Source organism: Mastigoproctus giganteus, chromosome 8 (assembly GCF_048544385.1).
Source record: "Mastigoproctus giganteus isolate SK-2022 chromosome 8, ASM4854438v1, whole genome shotgun sequence".
NCBI lineage: Eukaryota > Metazoa > Arthropoda > Arachnida > Uropygi > Thelyphonidae > Mastigoproctus > Mastigoproctus giganteus.
This window is the reverse complement of record NC_143582.1, coordinates 36652195-36678076: the sequence shown is the minus strand read 5'-3', so window position 1 is coordinate 36678076 and position 25882 is coordinate 36652195. Positions and strand designations below refer to the sequence as shown.

The 25882-nt window shown below is 35.9% G+C and overlaps 1 protein-coding gene across 1 annotated transcript in view; it reads left to right on the top strand.

Annotated features, from left to right (window-relative positions):
- Nucleotides 1–25882, top strand: part of LOC150081447 (uncharacterized) — a 108336-nt gene that overhangs the window by 65622 nt on the left and 16832 nt on the right. Inside the window, exons 3-4 of the mRNA XM_090379854.1 lie at nt 11720–11825; nt 12966–15917. Of these exons, the coding sequence (XP_090235980.1) occupies nt 11720–11825; nt 12966–15917 (3058 nt within the window). The remainder of the gene's footprint in view (nt 1–11719; nt 11826–12965; nt 15918–25882) is intronic.

Here is a 25882-nt window from a genome sequence, read left to right as displayed (position 1 = left end):
TGTTTATTTGATTTATAATGCCATAGTGTACTAGTACTATACGTAAAATTATTTATTTATAATTTACCATTTAATTATTCTTAACTTTTCATTTCCCATCTATTTACTTTTAAAGGAAGGAGCGAATCGTTAAGGAGTAAGATTCTTCTTAAGTTTTATTTATGAATTATATTTCTTTACAGAAGATCTGCATCCTGGAGTGGGTATCTAGAGACCACCCTGATGACATCAGAGTATGGTCCAAGATGCTGTTTACATATTTGTATTATTGCTAATATGTACTAATCATAATTTAATGTTTATTAACTCATATTTCTTCATTTCGTTGGATTTTTCTGGATTCATGTCCATGAATTTAACCCGTTTATGTACTAAAGTTATTTTTATGTGCTGTTGCTGTGATATGTTTGTAGTCAGTGTTCAGTATTGAGCAGTTAATTAGGCTAGTGTTGAGGCTCGTATTATTGCTGAGCAGGAAAATACTTTCCGTATCTCTTTCGGCAGTTACTGAATTCGACCCGTCGAAGATCCTTTGTTCTTATTATCTTCTTCTCTTGATGCCGTCACCTATTGGAGGTTGGTAATCACCACGCTGTACTTCTCTCTGTCTTGGGCAAGATGAAAAAGATCCTCAGCTGATCTGCCAGTCCAGTTGCAGATGTTTTTCAGCCAAGAAAGTTTCCTTATTTCTTATTATCTGCATATAAAATTTCAAAGATTATCCAAAAATGTTGTGGACTGAGGGTCTTTCGGATAGTCATATTTTTTGATAATCGTTTTTAAATGCAATCTATTTATAGTTTAAAAAGAATTAACGAGAGAAAATTACAGTAATTTGCATCAGTTGTGTACATATTATGTACTGTACATGCTTACACAGCTTTAAAATAATTGCAGTGTTTTCTGTTTGAAAGATGCCTGTCATTTTCCCCTCTGTAAATTTTCATATTTTCTTCTAACATTGTTTAGATGTATATTCTTAATGTCCATTTTATTGATTCGGTAGTATTTAATGAAACACTTGGATTTTAATTGATGTAATGGCACGTTTATAGCCTTTTTATTTTATTTTACAGTGAAGTTTTTATGTGATTTACTCTTCGCTTCATTCATCTTTATATGAGTGGAATCATCATTTTATTATATTTGTATGAGTTTTGTTTCTTACAGTTTAAATATTAAATGTATCAATTTTCTTTGAGGAAAGGGGAAAAGCCTGCTGTATTGTTTTATGTCTGTTCGATTTAAATTCGTCTTTTGCGCAAATATTTTACCTATTCTTTCAAGTATGTATACCCTGCCACACATATAAACGTTCAATGATATTATTGAGCGCCTGTCTTCTGTTCGATGTAATGGAACAGCTGCTGGTGCCAAGAGAATTAAGACTCCGTTTTCAAACGCTGGGCACGCCAACTACCCTAGTAACTCCCCGGTGCTTGTCTGTAGCCGGGTCAACAGGTGGTCACGTCTTGCCGTGCGGCATGTACGTTTGGGATGGATCGTGAGCCGTAGGGTTCTTAGGATAACCTCTGTCTGCAGCTGCCTAAGTGCGAAGGAATGCGCTTGGGTTGGACCTGGTGGTGCTTTCTGAGCGCAGGAATCTTTCAACAAAGGCGTCTTTCATATAACATCTGGCTGTGGCCCTTCCTTCTGGAAAAAAAGCCTTTTCAGAAAATTTATGGAAGTGGTTTTAAGTTATGGTTTTTGTTTTGCAGATTTGTAATGTTGATTTGTTTTTCCGGATCCATTCACGAGAAAATTAATACTGATTGTCTGCCAAAATAAGCCTATTGGATCACTTCTCTTCCCATTGAGTTTTTCATATATAAAATGGAATAGACTTTTGCGTTTTCTGCATGGAGTAGCATTACCTGGTTTAATTTATGCACATTGATTTCGTGCCAATTTATACACATTGATTCCGCCGAAAAAAGAAAAAGAAAAGATAAATAAAGATGATATCGTTTAACTGGTATTACACAAGCATCATAAACATGCATTTTTTCCCTTTTATACTCCTGTGTATTCAACACAGTAGCCCAGTGGCGAAGTCAGTGTAGGGGCACGTGCTTCCCCTGTCGTTTTTCGGAAAATATACACCAATCGTTTAAATTCCCTTTAGATAAAAAAAAAAAAAATTTTTTTTTCATTGTTAACACAGGATTTTATCTATTTTAGCATTGTGGCTCAGCTATTTTCAACTGACTACAGTTGGCAACACTGATGCTAATGTGATCGCCATTCTAGTGCACAAAATGGTGCCCCCCCCCGTCATGTTTTTTTTTTCTGGATCCGCCACTGCAGTAGTCAATGCAGTGTACAGTTCATTGTAACTGTTTTTATGGTAGCTGATATACCAGTGCCCAGTTAACAATGGGCCCCGTGATGTTTTTTTTATATATATTTCGTGGCTTCGTATTGATCTGATGATTTGATAGCGCAACGCGCGTATAAGAACCACGTGCTTGGATTACTGTTAAAGCCTTTGTGGGCGAGAGGTTAAAAATAGACACCGATATTCGTGAATTTAAAGAATGAGCTTTGGCAAAAGTGCAATTTGTGTATCGATTACACTTCTATTCATACCTATTGATGATTTATTTGCTCGTTCCATTACGTTTTCTCTATTTCATATTGTGGGTTTATGTAAGCGCTCGTTTGTCATGCAATGTCATTCCATGTACTTGCTGTGTATTTTCCGGCAGAAGAAATTATTTCAACTTCAGTTATTCTGTTGTTTATTCTATAGTAGTTTTTTTTTTTTTTTTTTTTTTTTGTGCGTGTTTCGATTTTTAGCACTCAGCTTTTTTTTAAACTGTGATTTCAAGAACTGCCAGAAAAATTGGATGTTGAGGGATGTTTGTTGCTTGCTTTCCGGCGATTAGAGATGCACATGTTTTGAGTTTTACGCGAATTTTGCTATCTCCTCCGATTTTATTTAATTTTTTTTAATTTGAGTTAAACCAGAAAAAAATAATTTAAAAGTTAAATGTTGTTTAATAGGTAAAAGGCGGGCAGATATTCTTTGTGTAATCACAGAGTTGAAAATATTGGTTTCAAATGAATGAAAATTAACCTTGTAGCTACACTCATTTCTCATTTATTTATGTACAGTATATGCAGTTGAAAAAGCCCTAAGTTATTAAACTCTGAGTGTGACTAGAAAATGTATTGCCAAGCAAGAAGCTGTTTTACATTTATCGAAACAGTTAGATAGTATCTCTGCATGCAAAAGTGTATGAATTTTTGGAGTTGACCCATTTTTTCGAACTAGTTTTTTACACTAGGATAAAATCACTTGTTATTCAGCAGTATGTTACAGCACAAAGGGCCGGCCCCAAAATTTGTGTGTCCCTATGCAAGAATTACTTGCGGCCCTGGGGGTTCCGTGCAAACGAAATATCAAACGCAACACACACATTGATAATGAAGTACTGTGTACGCTCTTCTAGGAATTTTCAAGTGACGATAATGTGGATAGCTAAACATTAAGACGGCGGTAGGCTTGCTGATAGAAATGTGGAAAATAGGCAGATGATATTATTATTTAGACCATTTGAGCGCGGGACCCTGTTCGACAGAATCGGTTGAACATGCTTGTAGCTGGTGCCGAGTCAGCACTTTTACTGGAGTCTTGATCACTTCACTGAAGTAAGTCGGACTCCAGCAAAGGCGCATTACTTCAGTGAAAGTGGTCAAGGCGTCAGTAAAGGTGCTGTAACGTATTGATTTAATAATAAACAATTTTATTGTGGAATACATAGCGTAAGTAATTAGTATCAGTCTTTGAGTATCTCCCCCTCCCCGTGGATAAATGTCCACGGGGAGGGGGAGACTCATTCAAAGTATTGAGTCGTTTGTTCAGAATGAATTACACACTTTACTCTTATATTTGAAAGGATGGTTAACGTCAGTTATCAGTTTCCCAAAACGAATTGAAAATCAAGGTCCTGCAGTACATAACCATCAACATTGTGTAAGTTGCATTCTTGGAAGCCACTAGAAACAGGTGGTTGCACTACTACTATCATGACAAAACATTGTTTAACACCGCTGCAGTCATTGCCGCCATAAGATTTTTTTCTGGATTTGGCCAATTGCACTGCACTGGACAAAACCTGTTCTTGATTACGGTCTACTTCATAGTCCTTTTAGGGACCAGGGGGAAAAACAAAAGTGTGAATTGCGCTTTTTGGGGTTATGCCTGATTTCTCGTAGGCAGGTGTAATTATACAGGAGGCAGCAATGGCCTATATGCATAATGCTTCTGTTGTCTTCACCGCTCCCATCCGATTGTAATAACTTAACTCCTAATGGATGGATTTTCATAAAATTTTATAATGGGCTCTTTTAGAAAAAATTGTTGAGCCGCCATCCCAAATTTCATTAAAATCAGATTGATTATAATCCATTAATTTTTAGTTTTTGTCCGTCTGTGGGCCCGTCCGTCTGCATGTGATGACTTAACTGTCGTTGGATGGATTTTCACGAAATTTTATATTTAGTTCGTTTGGATGAACGATTTATTGAGCCTCCCGTTAAAATCAAATCAGAAGAAATCGTCAATTAACCCTCCCCCCCACATATATTACATAAGCTATCCATATATCGTATATTGTAGCTGTAGTACTAGTATTAAGATTTTTGCTGTGTGCGGATTGGAGGAATGAACAGGATTAAGGCTGATACTGAGAAATGAATTGCTTTTGGTTCGTACATAAAACTCGTTGCTTTTTGCTCGTTTTTTTTTAATTTTTATTATTTTTTTATTAAAATATAAATTATGAATTATTACTATTTGTGTATATTTCTGTTCACTGCAAGGCCAAGGAATAGAGTTTATACTTAGCGAAAGAGGGAGAAAACAAGTTTTATAAGGAAATTGTAACAACTCTTGGTGGTGCTCATGATTTTTTTGCACTGAGGTGCACCTCTAAAACACATCTGTAGATAAGGCAAAACAACCGAGTAGACTAAAGACTTTAACCACAACCATGGCGATAACACTAGACGTCTTCGGCAAATGGTAATCAACAGTTTGACGAGGCATACATTTGACTTATCAAGAAGACCATACAAAATTATCCCTAAAGAAATTGAGACTCCAAATTGCGCGGATCAATCTCCGGAGACAGACGTTTGGTATATTAGAAGAAATTTACACGTAATTCGTAGTACAATTTTCTACGGTTACGTATAATATAGATGTCCAACTCGGTTTGAATGCAACCGAGATGAAAAGTAATAAAGACAATGACGTTTTAATATAACAGCTTTCTCTACCAAAAGTAATGTGAAATCCTTATTCTTGAACTAAAAAAAAAAAAAAAAGTTGATGGTGCCGTCCACTTACTGTACAAAGTATTTTTATCAGGTGTTTACATAGTAGTAAACGGTAATTATCTATTATTAGTACTTTGTTTGCTTCCTTCAAAAACAAAAGAATTTTTTTTTTTCCAACTGCTGGGCAATGCCGAAGAGTATAAAAGCCATTCTTCTGCAGTTGGAAGCTGGTTAACCCGAACTTTCGGATTCTGCAAAATTTAGTCTATTGCTTTCGGATTCTGCAAAAGTACCAGAAAGCAAGAGGCAGGTGAAGCGACATCAGTACTTTGAGATTATTTGGTAGATAATTGATGGCATTGATGATAGATTTTCATTGAACTTTTATACTTTCTTTAAAGTGTCCAGAGAGCACAACCACTGCATAACCTTATAAAGCTTATTGTTTTCTCAAAATTCACGCCTTTCATAAAAAGAACTTTTATTTACATGCATAAAATAATTGTATTTTTGCATAAATGTTTTCCACAAAAAACATTTAAAATATACTGTTTGTGTACCTATAATAGAAAAATTTATCAGATTAAATAGTAAATAACCGTGTAAAAAGTGCCTAATGCGAAAGAGAAAGGTTTTTTTTTTTTTTTTTTTTAATGCAAATGAAAGAAGCTAATCAAGTAGAGAAATCGGTTTTTGTTTAGAAATTCGGTATTACTGATGAGCAGATTATTATTACTACTATTTTTTCTTTAAAAATCTTTCTTATTTTTTCCACCCCGTGATGGGTACTAGTACCAAGTGCATGGGATGGTTGGTTGTGTCCGGTTACTATTATTATTACTGTTGGTTGGGGAACTTTCTGGCTAGCTTACAGATGTTCAGGATCGCGGTTTTCTGGAGTTCCATATAAGTGTTCTCTGGGAGACCTATTGCCGCTAAGTTCTTGTAGAGGGCTCCTTGGCACCATGCGGCTCACTGTGTCAACCGCCGGTTGATACAGTGATCCTAATGGTTATTACTTGTCTATACCACATCTCTTTGACTTCTTGTCTTAGGTCTGTATACCACATCTCTTTGACTTCTTGTCTTAGGTCTGTATACTTCCCGATCTTTTCCTCGTAAGTTTTTTGAAGATTGCTGGTGTTGGGCGCCGTTATGTCAACCAAGTAGGTAGCCATTTCGCTCCTGTCGATGAGGGTTATATCTGGTCTGTTGTGCGGTATCGTCTTGTCCGTTATTATGGCGCGGTCCCAGTATAGTTTGTGAATAGGGGTATCTAGTACTGCCTGGGGTTCGTACTTGTATTACAATACTTTCTTTGATCAATTAGTATTTTTGAGCTAGCTTCTGATAGGTTATCCTGGCCACCTGGTCGTGTCTATGAGTGTACTCCGTTTGAGATCATCGAGCAGCGATGTGCTGGATTGTTTTTGAGGCCAGCTGACATGTGTCAACTGTCACTTAGCGATGTATTTCTTGTAGTTCCTGGTGTCGATTACCTGACCTTGGATGGCGAGCATGAATCCTCCGGTGTCGGGAAGAGCCTCCTGCTTGTGAGCCATGCGTTGGAAGCCATATTATCTGTGTAATCTTATTGGAGGTCATTGTAGTGTTTACCATGGAGTGCTTTCACCCATCTTTCTGACTTTTTCTTCTGTTTGTGTGAGTGGGGTTTCCTTGTTGAGGTGTTCAGCGGGGTGTGCCGCTTGTCTGTCTTCTTTATGGTTCAGTATATGGGTGCTGTGTTTTCCTGGAAGTAATTCCTCAGGTTCATAATCTCCTTTTTCTGTTGTTCAGCGAGGTCTGGCAAACCCCTCCCTCCTTTCTGGGCTATGATCAGTCGGTCTCTCGACGGCCGACTTGGCGTGGTGTTGGAGTCTCTTGGCCTTCATTATTCTGGTCGATTTCATAATCTCCTCCAGCACTGTGTTGGTCCAATCTGTGATCTCGAAGTATGTTAATACTAGGACTGCCTAGGTGTTTATGGCTCTGACAATGTTCCCACCATTCAGCTCTGCTTTTAACAGGCTCCTCACTTTTTGATGGTATTTCTCAGTCAAAGTGATCTTGAACTCTATGTGTTCTAATCGTTCAGCCTGCATTATTCCCAAATATTCGTAGGTCTCTCCCTCTATCATGGCCTTCAGCTGGTAGTTTCGGCTGACTGGATTTGCCTGATGCAATCCATAGGTGTTGCATTTAGGCCAGATTGCATCCTGATGTGAGTGGTGAACTCTTTGATGATCCAGAGTAGCTGTTGGAGTTGATTCTCGGTTTCCGCATAGAGTTTGATGTCATCCACGTACGTCAGGCGAGAGAAGGTGTACAGGTTCGCCCTTCCTTCTTTTACGGTATATATCTGTACTTCTGCTGTTGAGCATGTTAGACGGAACCATAGTGGGATCGGTCTGGTCGTGACATTCTCGAACTTGTGGTAATTCTCCATTCTATCATGGTTGCTTCTAGGAAGTGTCGGGTTGACCTTATAGATCTTCAGTGTTTCTATCAGCCAACTATGGGGCACGCAGTAGAAGGCCTTGCGGTAGGCTGTGTATAGGTTTTATTTTTATTATTATCATTATTTATTTATATTTATGCAAATGACCAGATGATGTACCAGGGAAAGTGAGGAGTACCTTACTTGGTACAAACCGTCATATATATATAGTGTGTGTGTGTATTTTTCTTTTCTTGATATATTTTTTCATTAAACTACTATATGAGAGCTGCTTATGGCAGTGTGGGTTCATTGAGTTTTATTAGATATGCACGCAAATTCAAAATGAGTAACCTGCATTCTATGCAGGTTACTCATTGCTGCTGAAAGTTTTGATTTAAATTACGTTTCTGCTGCGCTGTTATAAGTTTGGCTCCACAGATTTTCTTATTTTTAATCTCGCAAGTTTATTCGATATATAATTAATAAAACAGTTTTTTACTGCAGTTTAATACAGGCGTTTGATGTGAGAGGTGCGTTATTTATTTGCTTACTAGCTGACCACTTCATTGTTTTGTATTTTTGTGAAGTACCGCGAGGTATTTAGAGCACGAAGATCCGAAACAGCTGCTTACAACGAATATTTTGGTATGCCCTTTAAGCGAATGGAATGGCCTACATTTTTTGGTTTCCTATTGCTTTAATACTGAAATTGAGGTTGCAGAGTTCAAAAGACTAGAGACAGCTTAACGGCAGTTGTACATTGGTAGTAGAGAACGTTTATAGCCGGAAATCAAGTGTCATCCGATTTTGAATAGAGATATTGTTTATTTTATTTAATAAGTTTTTGCAATAAAATTTTCCTTTTGCAATAAATTTGTTTTGTTTAATGTTAAAAGCTCTCTGTCTGGTTAGAATAGACTTTAATTATAAGAAATTTAAATAATTTTTCAATATATTGAAAAGAGTAACTTTCTATGAGACAGTCCTAATAATTTTTCACCGACCGTTGGGCTGGGTTGAAACCTATTAGTACTACATCTGATAGAAAAGTTCCCAGTTGCTGTTTTTAATTCATTGTAAAACTATTTAAATTAGCTTTATTAGTCCATTCCTGCTTACAGATGGAAGGAGGGGTGATTGATCATGTGTCTTCATACTGAAGTTTAAACGACTAAAATTAATAGTCATAGTAATTGTCATTATTTTTATTAATTATTTTTTGAAGAAAGCTGTTGCAAGAAAATGTTTGTAATGGAAAAGGCAGTCACAAGAAAAACATAATGCATTTATATTTACGTATTACTGTTTCCTTCAAAGATAACTTATAAAGGGGTTTTAAAATTTTTATTAAAATTTATGCATGTTGTGAGCTCCCATTCACTGGGCATGAAATATGTATGCCCTGTTGTATATATGTATACAACAGAGATATCATTTTGTTGATTGTTTACATTTAATAAAAGTTATAATACTAACATTATTGTATTAATTTCAGTGTTATTACTGTTGATTGTTTAGATTAATATCCTAATATTAAAATATACCTCACGAAATATTCAAGTTATCTTATTGCATTAAGTAAATTTTAAGTTTTAATTTTGATGTAATATTAATGAAAAATATTACCAGCAATTTATGTTATGCTTATTTGACAAACAGCAAATAGTATAATATCACAATAAGGGATAAAGAAATATTTCACATCAGAATTTCTAATAAAATGTTTATTGTGAGATGCAATGATATATCTCTGTGGTAGATATTATTGCATTCCCCAGTCTGCAATTGATATATAGGATTAAGTATGTAAATGATGAATAGTTATCCCACAGTGTAAATTCACTAAAAGGAAAAGAGAGAGAGCGAGCGAGCGAGCACATGTGCCCTGAGGAGATTCTAGGTCAGTTCTGATTCCATATGACAAAAGAGGATGAGAGAAAGGAAGAAATGACCCATATGAGGGAAATCAAATAAGATTGAGAGAAATACAGTAGGTTAGGGCTAGGGCTCGCAATACTGGTCAAAATCTTAATAACAGTATTTCGATATTTTTAATTTATGAAACCAGGATACCGGTATTCCAAAAAAAAAAAAAAAAAAAATTTTTTTTTGCAATAAATTTTAATGACAATTAGGTGCAATAAAGTGAGGAAAAACAAGTAATTACTTGAATTCACATTTTAAATCAAACTTTTATTACAATAATAAATATTCTATCAAACATTATTAAACATACAGTTATTCTAAAAAAAAAAAAAAAAAAGAATCCACACTACCTGCCTGAATAAAGTGAGCTTTTAAGAAACTCAATAGTGTTATCTTTAAATTGGATCTAATTTTGGTACATATTTAATTAGTGGCAGAAAATGTTCTTTTGGATTCTGTGCTAGTTGGTGCTTTGTACTGAGATAGTCGTAGATGAATTGCAGTTACCCCCCCCCCTCATTCCCTCATCTTCAAAAAATTTCCTTTTTATCAAAAATAAAAAGCATTTCCTTTTTGACTTTTTATGGCACTATATCCATATTAATGAAAGAAAGGGACTGACAGTTAAACTTGGTGAGAAGAAACCAAATCTAAGTTGTGGGAGGGATTAATTTTTTCCCCTATACTTAGTATTGCCGTCAGTGGCCATTGTTATGATATTCGTACAGTAGCTCCCTTCAAGCACAAACCCTACAAGCTATCTGACTGCGTTAAAAATGAGAATTTTCAGGAGCTGAGGGATATCTCCCCCCCCAACACACACAAGTATATACTGTATATTATATATCATATATATATTTTATGTGAGCTGTCAGTTTCTCAAGAGCAATGGCACAAATATAAAACAAAAGTCATTTATCATACAAATCTACTTACAATACATAACTAGTGTTCATTTACATCTAATCTATTCATTTTTCTCATTTAATCTGTTAATACATGTTATCATTTCCATAAAATTTCTCTCAATTAACAATCCCAACTCTCTCTACAGCTTAGGTTCCTCCTAAGCTGTAGAAAGAGTTGAGGTGCGCAGGAGCTCATCTGGGGTTCGCACATAAGCTTTCGTATAAAAAAGTAATTTAAACCTGACCCAATCATGATGTTATTCTTTAAACTCACTTTTCTTCCTTTGGTGGGAAAAACAGAATATTTTTCCCACAAAAGAAACACATCTTTTACCTCAGGATCACCTGTTCACAATACCTCTGAACTGCTCCATACCGACACCCTTTCCCAAAATGCACTAAGTGTCACATTCTAAAGTAGTGGTGTAATAGAGGAATTAAACTATTGTTCAGAAGCTTTTAATTTTAACCCTTGTGCACCTGCCATATCATTGTTCACCATATTCCTTAATTGCACTACCAGACCTACTGCCATTAATGGAAATATTTCTATAATGATGTTTTCGTTATTCCTTAAGTGCTTTTCTTCCACACATACTATACTTACTAAGAGAAATATATTTGTAAGATTTTGTCTTACAGTTTCATGACGTTTTCAGGTTTCCTTTGCATTTGTACTGTGTATAACATTTCATCATTTGCAAATTCAGCAGTATTAATGATTTATTGTTGTTGATTCTATAACCTTTATGTGAATAAATCATGATAATTATTTTTTAAATTAGTACTGAAAAAACGGTATTTTTGTATCAATACCGGGATTTGAATACCTGAAAAAAATGACCGGGATCCCACAATCTCAGTATTGTAAGCCCTAGTTAGGGGGATAGGGTCAAATAGTATGACTTTTGATTCTGAATGGAAGTAGTCAAGAAATATGCTGCAGGAAAGAGAAGGGGGAAAAAAATGATTTTGTTTCTTTCAGATTTCATCAAGAAATTAGATTCAGAATGGCAGTGCATTTAGTTTATACTCATAGGCTAATATATACATAAGAACTTTTTACGTAATGGGCACTTTAATACATTCTTAAAAATAATTATTTTTTCTTAATACATTCTTAAACATAAAGTAATTATTTAAATTTTAATTCTTTCAGGAGTCTGCACTTCAAATCTTAAATATACCAGTTGGCACAAGTGGTTTAGTCTGTGTTCAAGACTCTGAATTAAAGAATGGTATTGTGACAAGAGCAGGATGCACTGGTATGTATGAAATTTTATTTTATTAGTACAGAGACAAATTATTCTTTAGTTAAAATTATCCTTGATTATTCTTATATTATTTATTTTTAATAATTGGTGAAATTATTTTTTGGTTAGTTAAATAAACTTCTTTGTAGTTGGAAGGTAATTTAAGTGGACAATTCATCACATAGTTCCCATTTTGTATTATCTGTATTGGGATAGTTATCAGTGTCTGTAAAACACCACCATTGTTCTGTTTTGTTTCAGCCACTGCATAGAGGTTGTGATAAAAGGAATTTTGCCATATTTATTGTTTCATAGTTAACCCTGTAACTGCAAATTTCTGAAATAATATATGAGTGGATGTGTGGGAGGTCTTTGCCTATTTAAATTGCTCACAGAAGGTAGTTTGCAGATTTCCCTTTTTTTTTTTTTTTTTTTGGGCAAAACAGTTATTAGTTCTATAAAATTAAAATAAATATTTGTCATGTCAGCTTTTCTTAAAATTTAAATTAAGTAGTTACACATACTGGTTTTTACCTACCAACCTTTAGAAATGCTGCATATAAATATTTCTGAATGGAATTTTGTTTTTTGGTTATTAATATTATGACTGCTTTAAAAATATATTGTCATATCCATAGTTAGTGTTTGAAAAAACTTAAAAACATTTCTTTGGGTATATAGATTTCACTTCTAGTCACTTTTCTAAAGAGAAATGATTAGAAGAATAGTTTTAACTATAGCTGTTCAAATAAAATGAACAGCACACAGCGAATCCTTTCTAATAAATCAAACTTGAAAATAAACTTTTCTGCTGTATCAATTCATTGCCAATCAGTAATGAAACCATGTGGTTTTATGTTTGTATCTCTGCCACAAGTGGTCTGCCTCACTATAGGAAATGTAACCAAACTTATTCATAAACAAATACGTGAGTGAAAGTGTTGAAAGTAGAGAACTACCCAGAGGGCATTTGACCATGGTCAAATGCTCTCTGGATAGTTCTCTAAAGTAGTTCTCTACTCTTTTGATTTAAGTTGTACTTTCTAAGAATGCACCCCTGTCTTAAATAGAAAAGTGTCTATAGTTATATAGTTTATCCAAAATGACATTTGATTTTGTTTTAAATACTAATTTTCATCATTCCTATTTTAGGTGTGCAGAAAAAATTTCAGCAAGCACAGAGTATTCAAGATGGAACATCTTATAAGGGCACAGCAAATTTGGATAGTTCCAATATTTTCATAACTGGCTTGCAGAGAAAAATTTTGCCTGATCATCCAAAATTAATTAGAAAAAATTCTGGTTCAAGTTCAGAGTGCTGTAGGAATGTGAATCCCCATATTTCTTATAATAAACAACATACAAATTTTTCAAATGAAGCACCACCTCTACCTCCTCCAAGAGTAACTCTGGGTCCTCCTCCTCCACCCCCACCTAAAGGTGCTGCTGTTGCAGCTGCCACTGCTGCTGTTGCTGCTGCAGCACTATCATCATCTACACCACACATAGAGTTAAATAGACCATATATTGGAAACAAAGTAACATCAGTTCAAGATCAGCATCTTCATAAACGAATATCACCAGTGTCACCTTCACGATCCCCTGCTTCTACTCCACAAAGGGGAGCAAGTCCATCTTGTGCTACTCGAGTTTCTGAAGCAACAATAAGTAATGCACATGTACAGCAAAGGCTAGCCCAGCAGCTTCATTCTTTAAGCTTAAGTAGTGCTTCATCTTCTTCAGTTTCATCTCGTATTGATCCTCCTCCACCATATCCAGCCAGTCTTTCAAATTGTTCATCTTGGTATCCATCTCCACCTCCATCATATGCTTCATCAAGCTCAGGCCGTCATAGCCCAACATCTACAATTAGTAGCAGTGAATACTCTGTTCTTCCTTCTAATGTTCTACAAAAGAATGAAACTGTACAGCCTAATTTTACTTCAGCATCCTTGACACAGCCACCTTTACAACCTCCTCTGTTATATAATTATAGCAATAATTGTGTGACTACAACTACTGCCATTGCTACAACCACTACCTCAAATGTGCCAAATACAGTATGCCACTCATCACTTCAAGCATGGAGTTCTTGCCACACTAAGTCTCATCCTGTAGTAATTATGCAGTCAGTAAAGAGCACCCAAGTCGAAAAACCTATATTGCAAACTGCCGTTGCCCTTGCTATTCCTTCTGTGTGTGAATGTACAATTGCACCTTCATATTCAACAACTGACTTGCAGTCATGTACTTCGGTACCTCCTCCTGCATATCCAGTTCATGCTCAAAATGAAGTAGCTCAGGTATCTCCATGTGTATTTTATCTTCCATGTGCTTCAGTTAGTGAGAACATAGGTGCTAGTCCAGTGCTTCATTCCACAAATGAATCGGAAAACCCCCCACCTCTTTATCCTCGTAACAAAAATAAATCATCCTCTCATATGCCAGTAGTGAATTCTAATTCTCCTCTTTTTAATTCAAATATAGCTGCTGAAAATTCTACTACTGTGGTACCACCGCCTCCCCCTCCCTATGTGTATGCAGTACAGCAAAGTTTAATTAGTTCAAGAACAAATGTAAAACCACCACCGCCACCATACTTTGTATCAGTGCAGAAGTCTACACCTGGACAAGACTCAGGCTCCTCATTATCTGCAGTTTGCATACCTCCACCATACATAACCAGCAATTCTGATCAAGATGAGCCATTGTATGATGATTGTATCAATTTAGAAACACCCACATTTTCAACTGAAATTCTCTCTTATACACAGCTTCCAACATCAATCCCTACTACAGACCCACCGAGTTATGCTTCCAGTGTAGCTGCTATTGCTGCACAGAGGGCAGCAGCTACATCTGCTGTGTCTGTATTCAGTAATAATGTGCCAAGCTTTAACTCTGTAAATACTTTAACCGATCATAATTCGTGTCTTGGAGAGAAAATCGTCTTGACCCCTCCTGATACAACAGATGGCATAAAAAATTATTCTAAATATGATGCTCCAAATTTAGTTAGCACAGTTGAAAGTATCTGCTCTTCTCAGGTATCTGGATCATATGATGTAGATCTTAACTCTGCAGATCAGCTTAGTGATGAAGCTTTCTCTTATCTTAATAGTCATAATTATATGCAAACAAACTCTTTCCCTCTTGCTCTAGACAAAAATGTAACTCCTGTTTCTTCTATAAAGTCTGAATCACCAGTTTCTTATGCTGCAACCACTTCATCAATATCAGTGGTACCATCTACCTCTACTCATTCTGTTCAATCTGACTTGGCACAAAATTCTGATAAAATTCATGGAATACTGACATATAAGGTGACTCACCAATCTCCAATTCCACCACGTAAAATGCTTTCAAAAGAAATAGAAGAAGAAAGAAGAGACTTCAAAGTTCGGAATTATTCACCGGCTGCATTTAAATTTTTTATGGAACAACATGTGGAAAACCTCATGAAGTCACATCAGCAACGTGTACAGCGAAGACAACAGCTAGAAACAGAAATGTCAAAGTTTGGACTCTCTGAAGAAGCTCAGTGCCAAATTCGTAAAATGCTTCATCAAAAAGAGTCGAATTATATTAGGCTAAAACGAGCAAAAATGAATAAATCTTTGTTCATAAAATTGAGAACAATTGGTATTGGAGCATTTGGAGAAGTGTCATTGGTAAGAAAAAAAGATACTCAACAGCTATATGCTATGAAAACCTTACGAAAAGCTGATGTGTTGAAGAGAAACCAAGTAGCTCATGTGAAAGCAGAAAGAGATATTCTTGCAGAAGCTGATAATGAATGGGTGGTTAAACTATATTACTCATTTCAGGATAGTGAGAATCTTTATTTTGTCATGGATTACATTCCCGGTGGTGATCTTATGTCATTACTTATCAAGTTTGGCATTTTTGAAGAACCTTTGGCAAGGTTTTATGTAGCAGAATTGGTATTAGCAGTAGAAAGTGTACATAAAATGGGCTTTATCCACAGGGATATAAAACCTGACAATATATTAATTGATAAGGAAGGCCACATAAAACTTACAGACTTTGGTCTTTGTACTGGATTCAGGTGGACACATAACTCCAAGTACTACCAAAGAAATGGTAAGACTTAAAAAAAAAAAAAAAATAATAATATGTTTTACTCTTTTAAAACTGTAATTTTGAGATTTTGTAGTGTATTAAAAATTATTGCTATATGTATCTCAAATCAAGGGGTAAATATGGCAATGATTTTTGTTTTTCCACATTTGGAAAATGTCTGGATTCAAATCACTTCTCAACAGAAGGAACTTTTGTGCGTGTTTTTCAAGTCAAAGCCCAAGGCATGGCATGAAAATCACAAAAGTTCCTTTTGTGTGATGGTTTTTTTGATCACAGAAACTTGGGAGCAAACAAGACCACAGATTGAACCCAGTTTACAAACACATTATATACTTATGTTTCATAGCCTTAGTTATCTTGGTCTTTATTTAAAACATTCCAGCTCAACTCAACTCACCCCAATTCCAAATAAAGATGGTTCTGAATTTAAAAGAAATTTCTATTTATTTTAGTTTCAGAAAACAAGTAAATTGGCATTATGTAATAAGAAAATTGGTATTGCTTCAACCTGTTGATCATTCTGGGGTGAGTGTATTTATCAGTAGTAACTAAGGGAGAACATATTTATCAGTAATAACTAAGCAAGCTGTTTTTAGTTATTATAAAGTTTGTTTGTTATTTGATTTTTAGGAGCATTAGCAACTAAGGCCATATTGCTCCGGGAATATGCAGTGGTCATTCCCTGACCTTTCCGCATCTTCCGTATTTGGTGGTGACGGACTCGAACCCTGGTCTAATCAAGAAGCGTGTGCTACGCATTGCTGCTCCTTTCCACCTGGCTACGGAGGCGCCCTATCGATAAAGACTGAGTAACTTATTGCACCTAGTTGATGTGGGTGGCCAGTGCAATGTTGAGGCAGTTTGGTTTGACCTAAGCCCTGGGAACACGAAATAAGAGTAGACGTGTATTATAGACCGAATGACTGTAGGGAATATAACAAACAGCTATATAGACAAATAGAGTGGGCCATTAAATCAGAATGTCTTATAATGGGGATTATAACTTTCTCTATATTGAATAGAATTTGTGGATTGAAACTCAGTTGTAAAACATACCGCAGCATAATCATTAAGACAGGCAACAAGAGAAAGCAATACTCTTGATCTTATTATCAGTAGTGAATCTACATACATTAAGAATCTGCAGATAAAAGAACCACTAGGTGGCAGTGATCACAATGTATTGATATGGGATTTACTTAAAGTTGTAACTACTGTCAAGAGCAAAGGGAAGGGCTTTTATTTTCATAAAGGTGACTGCAGTGGGCTCAGGCAGTATTTAAAATTTATTCAGGCAGTATTTATTTAAAATTCATAAATACATGATATTACCAATGGCATATTCTGAATAAGAACCATTCAGGGAAGTAATCATAGAAGCTTATAACAAACAAAGACGGAGGTCTGCAACCTGCGACTCTTTAACTTTTGGCCCACATGAAGCACAATTTGAAATGGAGGACTTAAAAATCAAGGACATGTGGAGTGTAAGACTAAAATGCCTTAAAACTGAAATTGAGGATTTGGAGAGGCAAAAAGGCTGCCCTTGCACTTCTACACAAATGGGCGGTAATAGATGAGTTTAAAAAGCAAGACCAAATTGTGTTCGATGCGTGGAGTAGCTTACCGGACATGTATATAAATTTGAAAATATTTGCATTTGGACTTCTCTCAGTTTTTGGTTTGATGAATTTCTGCGGGTAAATATTTTTGAACGTGAACTATATTAAAAATAAATCAAGAACTGATTTTGAGACGCTTACTCAAGAAGTTCAGCAGTAAAAGTCATTAATTCATACCTAATTGGTTGTTTGTTGTGGTTTTTTTTTAGTATTGAAAAATATTTCAATATATATATATATATATTTTTAATGAAACACCTTCCCACTCTATTCTATTTCTTAACCCCCCCCTCCTTCCAGCGGCTCTTCAAAATCTCTCTTTTTTTAATTAAATCAAAAATGGCTCTTCACTCAAAAAAAAAGGTTGCCAACCCCTGAACTAAGAGATACTGTTCAGGGCTTAGACCTACCTAAATGGATGTCAGATGAATTGATGAAACTAGTGGCAGAAAAGAAAGGCACGTATAAATTATACTAATTTATATGGGATCCATATAAATTATCAGGGGATATAGAAACTTACAGTAGGTATAAACTAATCTGCAATAAGTCACAAAATGGGTTAGGCAAGCTAAAGCAGATTATAAGATATCTGACAGTGTGACATTAGGGCAAAGTTACTGCAGTGGATAAAGGGGTGGTCAAGTGGGAGAAGACAGTTGTTATCAGTGAACACTGCTCTTTGTGGACTAATGTTATTAGTGAAGTCCTCCAGGGTTCAGTGCTGGGTCTGTTGTTTTCAGTATTTATTAACGATAAATCCATATCAGGCTTAATGGCTAAGTTTGTGATTGTTACAAAGATTGGCAGGGTGGTTAATGATAGTAATCTGGGTACACTACTGCAACATGACCTAAAAATAAGTTAGGCAGGTGGGCTGTGAAGTGGCAATTGAATTTTAACTTCGACAAATGCAAGGTGCTCTACTCATAAGTTTTTTTTTTTTTTTTTTTTATTAACACGAGGGGGCAAAACTTTAAATTGATGCCTCGGTGGGTAGGAGCAGCAGTGCGTAGCACACGCTTTTTGATTAGACCGGGGTTCGACCCCGTCACCACCAAATACGGAGGATGCGGAAAGGTCAGGGAATGACCTTAGTTGCTAAGGCCATATTGCTAAAAACCAAATAACAACAACAAAACTTTAAATTGAGGAAAGGTGGTTACAGGATAGAAGTACAAATGATGATCCAGAATAACATAACAACTATGTGGTGCCACATGTAGGGTAGCATGAGAATAAAAAAGATACGGAGGTAATTGTGCAATAAAATGTGAAGTTTTCTGAGCAGTGGAGACTGGCTGCATTGACAGCTCATGGGGTTTTGTCAGTGACATACAAGAGTTTTGCCAGCAGGAATAAGGAGGTGATTATCCTGTTTATAAGGCAATGGTTAGGCACTACCTTGAGTATACTGCATACAGGTCTGGAAGCTTGATTTTAGGAATGATGTGGATCTTTTGGAATGGGTGCAGAGAAAGTAATAAGATTAGTGAGGGGGAACAAAAGAGTTTGGATTTCTGAAAATTATAGCATCTGGAGACTAGGTATCTCCGAGGAGACTTGATTGGGGTGTTTAAGGCTCTGAATGAATTGAGTAAGCTAAATGCTGATGGCATCTCTTCTTTTAAGGTTGGTTTTTTTTTTTTTTTTTTTTTTTTTATTAACACATGAGGGGGGCAAAACTTTAAATTGAGGAAAGGTGGTTATAGGATAGAAGTATGGAAATTTGCTTTCAGCCAGATGGTAGTTGATTGTTGGAACAAACTTCATCTGATATTGTAGAAGTTGGTAGTTAGAATAAATTTAAGGAAGACCTAGACAAATTATTAGACATCATGGACAGGCAGTGTGGGAAGTGTTTTTGATTTATTATTATTTTTTTTGTTAATACTGTATAAGCTTGCTTTGTTGCGTCATTTGCCAATACTAATACTAACTTGTTCATTGGTTTTTGTCCAATTTTTAGTCCTGGAGGCTGGGCATGACTGGCGAACCTTTCTCTCTAAGTGCTCTGAAGTATTTATTCTCTTTTTCTGTGCTTACTAGTGCCTGAGTAGAAAGTTTTTCATTATACACTTAGTGGTGTATCATTGTAAACTTTTGGTTTTTTATTGCTTAATATTTTCTTTAAATAAACAGTAATATTAGTGAGTCTAGGTGAAAGAAATGTGTGGATTTGGTAGAGGAAGCTGTTTGCTTTCTGGTTTGAATATTTTTAGTCAAGAATTGGTAAATACTGTATATAGAATATAGATACAAATTTAGATCATGGCAGTTGAACGTTCTCAGAGCGTAACTGCCTTTAATGGCTTCCTATGCTTTACATGGGTTTTGAAATTTTGAAATGAGAACTAATATGATTCAAAATTCTGGGACTGTTCCTTACTGACAGCCTTATCTTAGGTCATGGCATTCATACCTCTAGCTCGGGATTACATTTGTAGAGGTAAAGAGAGCCCGATGGCTAGTATTTAAATTATTGATAGTATTCTAGGCCGAATGATTTTAAGTCAGGTAGCCATTAACAATAGTTTATGTTAGTCGTTAAAGAAGAATTGTTGCACCATCTCTTAAATTGGTCATAAATGTAAACTGTAAAGGAGGATTCGATAAGCTTTAGGTAGCATAAGCTGTGCTACCATTTACTTTGCTCATAAAGTTTACAGTTGCAGATTCTCACCATGGATGAAAGGATAATGGCTAAGGGTTTAGAAGGTGCAAAGGACATAGGTGAAATTAGGGAAAGACAATTGGATGATAAGTTAGGGGACAGAGGTAGATGTATAGGTTTAGTTGAAGATATGGAAACAAAGGACAATAAAATATTGTTGGGTGGACAAGAGAGTGATTTTGATGACAATGGGACATTGGTGAATTACATAAACTGACTGTATCAGGAACCAAAACAAGGACAATGGTCTTCAAGAGCCAGTTGTGAGAATGAATGGGTCGAGCCTAAAATCGGCAAGGCAATTAAAATATCCAGGTATTATGTTTGATGGATCTTTGACTTTCAACTCACATGTTACATATCTATCAGAAAAGGTGAGGAAATTTATTGGAATGATTACTCGAACCACTAGGGTTGGCTGGGGAATAAAAGGTAAGGTGCTAAACTTGCTATATGAATGTGTATTTATCCCCATGGTAACGTATGGTGTACCAATTTGGTTTGAGCATGTAAGTGGAAAAGTATTTACTAGAAAGCTCAGTTCCATTTAAAGAGTAATACTCCTTAGGATATGCATGGCATGCAGAACTGTGTCAACCCCAGCTTTGCAGGTTGTGACTGGAAAATTGCCCATTGATCTGCATTTGTGTTTTGTGCATTGTCTTACTTCGTCTGCCGTGGAATTCCCTATTCTTTTCTGAATATAGAGGTGGACATCTTGGCAGATCCCAGGAAGGAAAGGACAATAATCTATGACACTTTGGTAAAAGTCTGGTAAAAGTTTGCCAAGAGCATTGGAGTGTTTGTGATAAAGGGCAGATTACACAAAAATTTTTCCCAGATTTAAGAAATGCAGCCTCAATAAAATTCAAATGGTTTGCACCAAACTTACAAGCCATGTTCTTATTGACTGGTCATGGTTCGATTAATGCAAAGTTGCATGATTTAGGAATCACTGAAAGATCTAGTTGCCATTGGAGTGAAAGAGAATCACGGGAATATATTATGTGCAACTGTGAGGAGTACAGCGATCTATCAATTGAATTGGTATCTCAAGTTAGTAATCTCAGTCTTATGGTAGAAGGCTGTGAGACAATTCTAGTTTATAAACAGGAGAACTTCTTGGCTTTCCAAGCCTTTGCAACTGCAATATTTCTTAGGCAGAAGACTTTTCTGCATCTGGAAGCCTTGGATTTGTAATGCGGTACAGTGTAGTGCCGAATTACCTAAAGTTCTGTGAAATCATTCTGAAAGGCTTTGCTTTGGTGGAGGCATGAGTCTGCTATATCCACTGCAATTCCAGCTCTTTGAAAGAGTACTGGCATTTCTATTCTCGGCAGCTCCCTGTGCTGACATTTCTATTCTTGGCAGCTCCTTGTGCTGGTATTTCTATTTTCTGCTAGCTTTCCAACAAACTGTGAACAGATGTAACTCTTTCCAACGAAGTTTGGACTTTGTCTGAAATTTAATTATATGTATATTTATTTTTTATGTAATTTGATTATTCTCAGTTTGTTCATATCAATCTTTTTGGTCATGGCAGTTTTTTCTTCCTTGTACTTTGGCAAAACAGGAGAGGGAATATATCAGAGTACTGCCAAATTATCTGTAACTGACAGCGGGGTTGCCATTGGTTGGTTGGGACCGCTTTAATTAATAAATAAAAAAAATAATGTATTATACACTTAGTGATCGTTGAATTGTAATCACCCCATCCATAATGGACTATGCCACATAACTCACAGTATAAAAAAACTGAGTTTTATATGCTAGAGCAGTGGTAATTTGCACCTGGTTGTGCAAGTCAAAGTGATAAAGTAGCAGTTATGAGATGCAGTAAATATATCATGAAGTTTCAAAAGGGTATGATTGTGGGAGCTCTTCGTCTGGTGCTTCCATATCGGAAACAGCATGTCTTGTCAGTTTCTTACATCCCACTGTGGTTAAGGTGTACAAAGAATGGTGTTGAACAGGTCAAACCGTTGACAGAACTGTAAAGGATTGCTCAACGTGGATATTTATGGCGAGTGAAGGGTGTAGTGTGTTGTATGGGCTCAATGGCAGGTCACTGTGTGACAGTTAACATTGCAATACAATATAGGGAATGCAAGAACGATATCCCAAATGATGATGTTTTGCACACTCAGATATATGGGGTTTCCACAGATGACTCAAGAGACACCCTATCCTCACTGTTGATCATCTTTGACAATGAATGCTGTGGTGTCAAGAGCATGCTGGCTGGACATTATAGATTGGAAATGAATGTGCTGGTTGGATAAGTTGAAATACCTGGTGCAATGTGCTGGTAGATGTCTTCTTGTGTGATGCAAGTAACAAGGGTCCACCCATCGTGCATGGTGCCCTCTATCCAGGCAAGTGGTGTCTTAATATGGTTAATTGGTGGTTGCTTAATATTGGGCATGTTTTGTTGGCAAGAACTAGGGCTCCTGGTGTTTATTTAGGGAGACCATGTGCACCTTTTCATGCTGCATTTTTTTTTGGATAGGAACGGTATCTTCTAAGACAATAATGCACCATATCATGGTCTGTACTGTGCATGAGTGGTTTGAGGAACAGTGAAGATATCGCCCATATCTATTGGCTTCCAAATTTGCCTGACTTCAATCCAGTTCAGCACCTGTGGAATGTTTTGAAACAAGAAGTGAGGCATATGGACATGCAGCTGTCATCTATTCTGACACTGTGGAAAGCCGTTTAGGCAGCATGGCTGCAGATGCCTGTGGACCTTTTTAGACTTCTAGTAGAGTTAATGCCTAGGTGAATAGCAGCTGTAATCTGTGCGAACAGTGGTCCAACATGGTATTAGGTAGGTGGTCACAATTCTGTGATCACTGAATTGTGACCACCTACTTATAGTTATAGTTGATGTATGGCGTATAGGAGGAAAAGCATTTCCTCTCTGCATCATACATCAAATATATTTGATAAAAGTTTTTTTTTTTTTGTTACCAATTAATTGATTTAATTGAGTACATTTTATTCTTAATTTACAAATACCTTATGATTTATGAACTTTTTATCAATAACAAAATTTTTTGAAATATATTTTTTTGATGTGCATTTTCTGAATTTCAGCAACTCTGCAGGACATAATATTTTGAAAGTAAAATGAATGAGAATAAAATACTTTCATTATATATATACATTATATTCATTATAGTGTATTGTACATATATAGTACAGTATTGGTACTTTTTTTTTTTGGTAAAATTAGTATAGTGTGGAAAATCATCTTCTTGATATTTATTGAAATACAGTGCATTATTTGTTTTTACCAGGAAATTTCAGAAGCAAAATTGAAAATAAATAACAGTAAATGCAGTAGAAACTCTTACATACAAGTCAGTTGTATTGATCTTGCTTGCTGCTGCCAGATTTTAGAATGTGTGCTTAATCAAATCAAGAGTTTAATTATTTTTTATAAAGTGCACGCACGTGAAATAAAAATAACACAGAGTGAAGGAGCTCAAAAATGGTTTTATGTTATTCAAATCAAATTAAACAAAGTAATCACCAGCTGACTGACTGCACTTATTACACTGTTCTAAAGGTTTTTTGAAGAGTCAGTGAAAGCATCCAGTGAGGTGATGTTCAGTTTGGTGGTTATGTTTTTCTTTGTCCTCAATGTCCTGAAATCTTTCTTTTGAGGGGAGCTTTCACCTTGGAAAAGAGGAAGAGGTCTGCTGGCACTAATCAGGAGGGTGGTAGGGTGGATGGTTGATTTGTGCAGTGCTGTGTTTCATCAGAAATGTTTTCACACCAAGTGCAAAATGGGTGGAGTCATAGTTGTGCAACAAGAACCAGCTGCCTTTCTCTCAAAATTGCAGTCTCACTCAAGAAATGGAAATGCACTTCAGTAGTCTCTGAAGCACCTGTATCTAGAATGCACCACTGACTCTCTCCCCTTCAGGTACAGTTTCTTTTGAATCACACCCTGTTTGTTGAAAAACACGATCAGTGTCGTCCTGATCCTGTAAACAAAACTTTTTGGGATTTGGTGATGATTTTGAAGCTGACTGCATGCTCTTATGTTTTGTCTCTGGATTGTACCAAAATACCCAACACTTATCTTTAGTGACAATACAGTCGAGGAAATAGGATTGTTTTGACAAGTCTGGATGAAGGCTTTGCGTGATGACACTCTTTGTTGCTTCTGCTTGTTTGTGAGACTGTGCGGCACAAATTTTGCACTTATCTTCCTTTTCCCTAAATTTGATGATTCATCTCCTTATCAGCCTTATCATATGCAATTCATCAGTCATCATTCTAAGGGTCAAACAACGATTTCTTGCAATATTTCCCAAACTTTTGCAACTCTCACCTCATTTTGAGATGTTGATGGATGCCCACTTCTTTGGGTCATCGCAAACATCCTCACACTTGTCTTTGAACTGCTTGTACCATTCAAACACACTGGTACCACCTAACATTTCATCACCATAAACAGTTTTTAACATTTCATATATTTGTGTTGCAGATTTTTCTAGTTTAAAGCAAAATTTGATATTCGTTCTTTGCTCCCTTGCAAATTTGTGGCAGCATATTAATGCTACTAACAAAAGTGGTTGTTACTTGCAACTTGTCAGCCTACTGGACAGTCTCTGTACCACCATATATGTTGGAGGAAGTTTGAATTACAATTTTCCATTTCTGCTTATTTTCACACTCATTGAACATAACCACAACAGCACCATTTTGGGAACTTTATTGCCACATCTCATATATATAAAATAAAGTGCGCTATATATATATATATATATATTTGTTGCATGCTTTTTCGACAACCTTTTTCACTTGGAATTGAAAACTATGGGATTTAGCCAATCTGGATTGGGGAGGACAGAGACATTTTTCGGTTTTCTTCTCACTATGACTGAATTAGGTTGCTTGACAAAAATATACAAATTTTCTTCTGTCAAATTGGAAGAAGTCAGGTGGCTTACTTTCCACGTGGATTAAAAACCCCATGATGCACATGTGCATGATCATGAAGTTTTTGTGTTAAATAATAAACATACTATATATTAAAAACAATACAAAACAAAAAAAATTGGTTGGGTATGCATCCTCCTATTATGTCATTATATCTGTTGAAAAATTGCTTACAGCTTTAAGATATTTTCTTGTACCTCAACAGTGAGAGGCTTGTTACAGCTTCTGACAACCCATTAAGTATAAGTTACAAGATGAGAGATACCAAAAGCCTCCCATCAATGAGGTACCAGTAAATACCAAAATGGTTCTGGGAGAGTTGCACTGTATACTAATAAGTAACATCTCTCTAAAAATGGAAGTATATTGTTACTTATTAGTATACAGTGCAACTCTCCCAGAACCATTTTGGTATTTACTGGTGCCTCATTGATGGGAGGCTTTTGATATTTCTCATCTTGTAACTTATACTTAATGAAGCTGTAATGAATGTAACTTAATGAAGTCAGAAGCTGTAATAAGCCTCTCACTGTTGAGGTACAAGAAAATATCTTAAAGCTGTAAGCAATTTTCCAACAGATATAATGACATAATAGGAGGATGCATACCCAGCCAATTTTTTTAAAATAAGTAACATTATACTTCCATTTTTAGAGAGGTGTTACTAAATAGTAGTGCAGGGTAGTCATACAATTTGAGAGATTAGTGTCTTT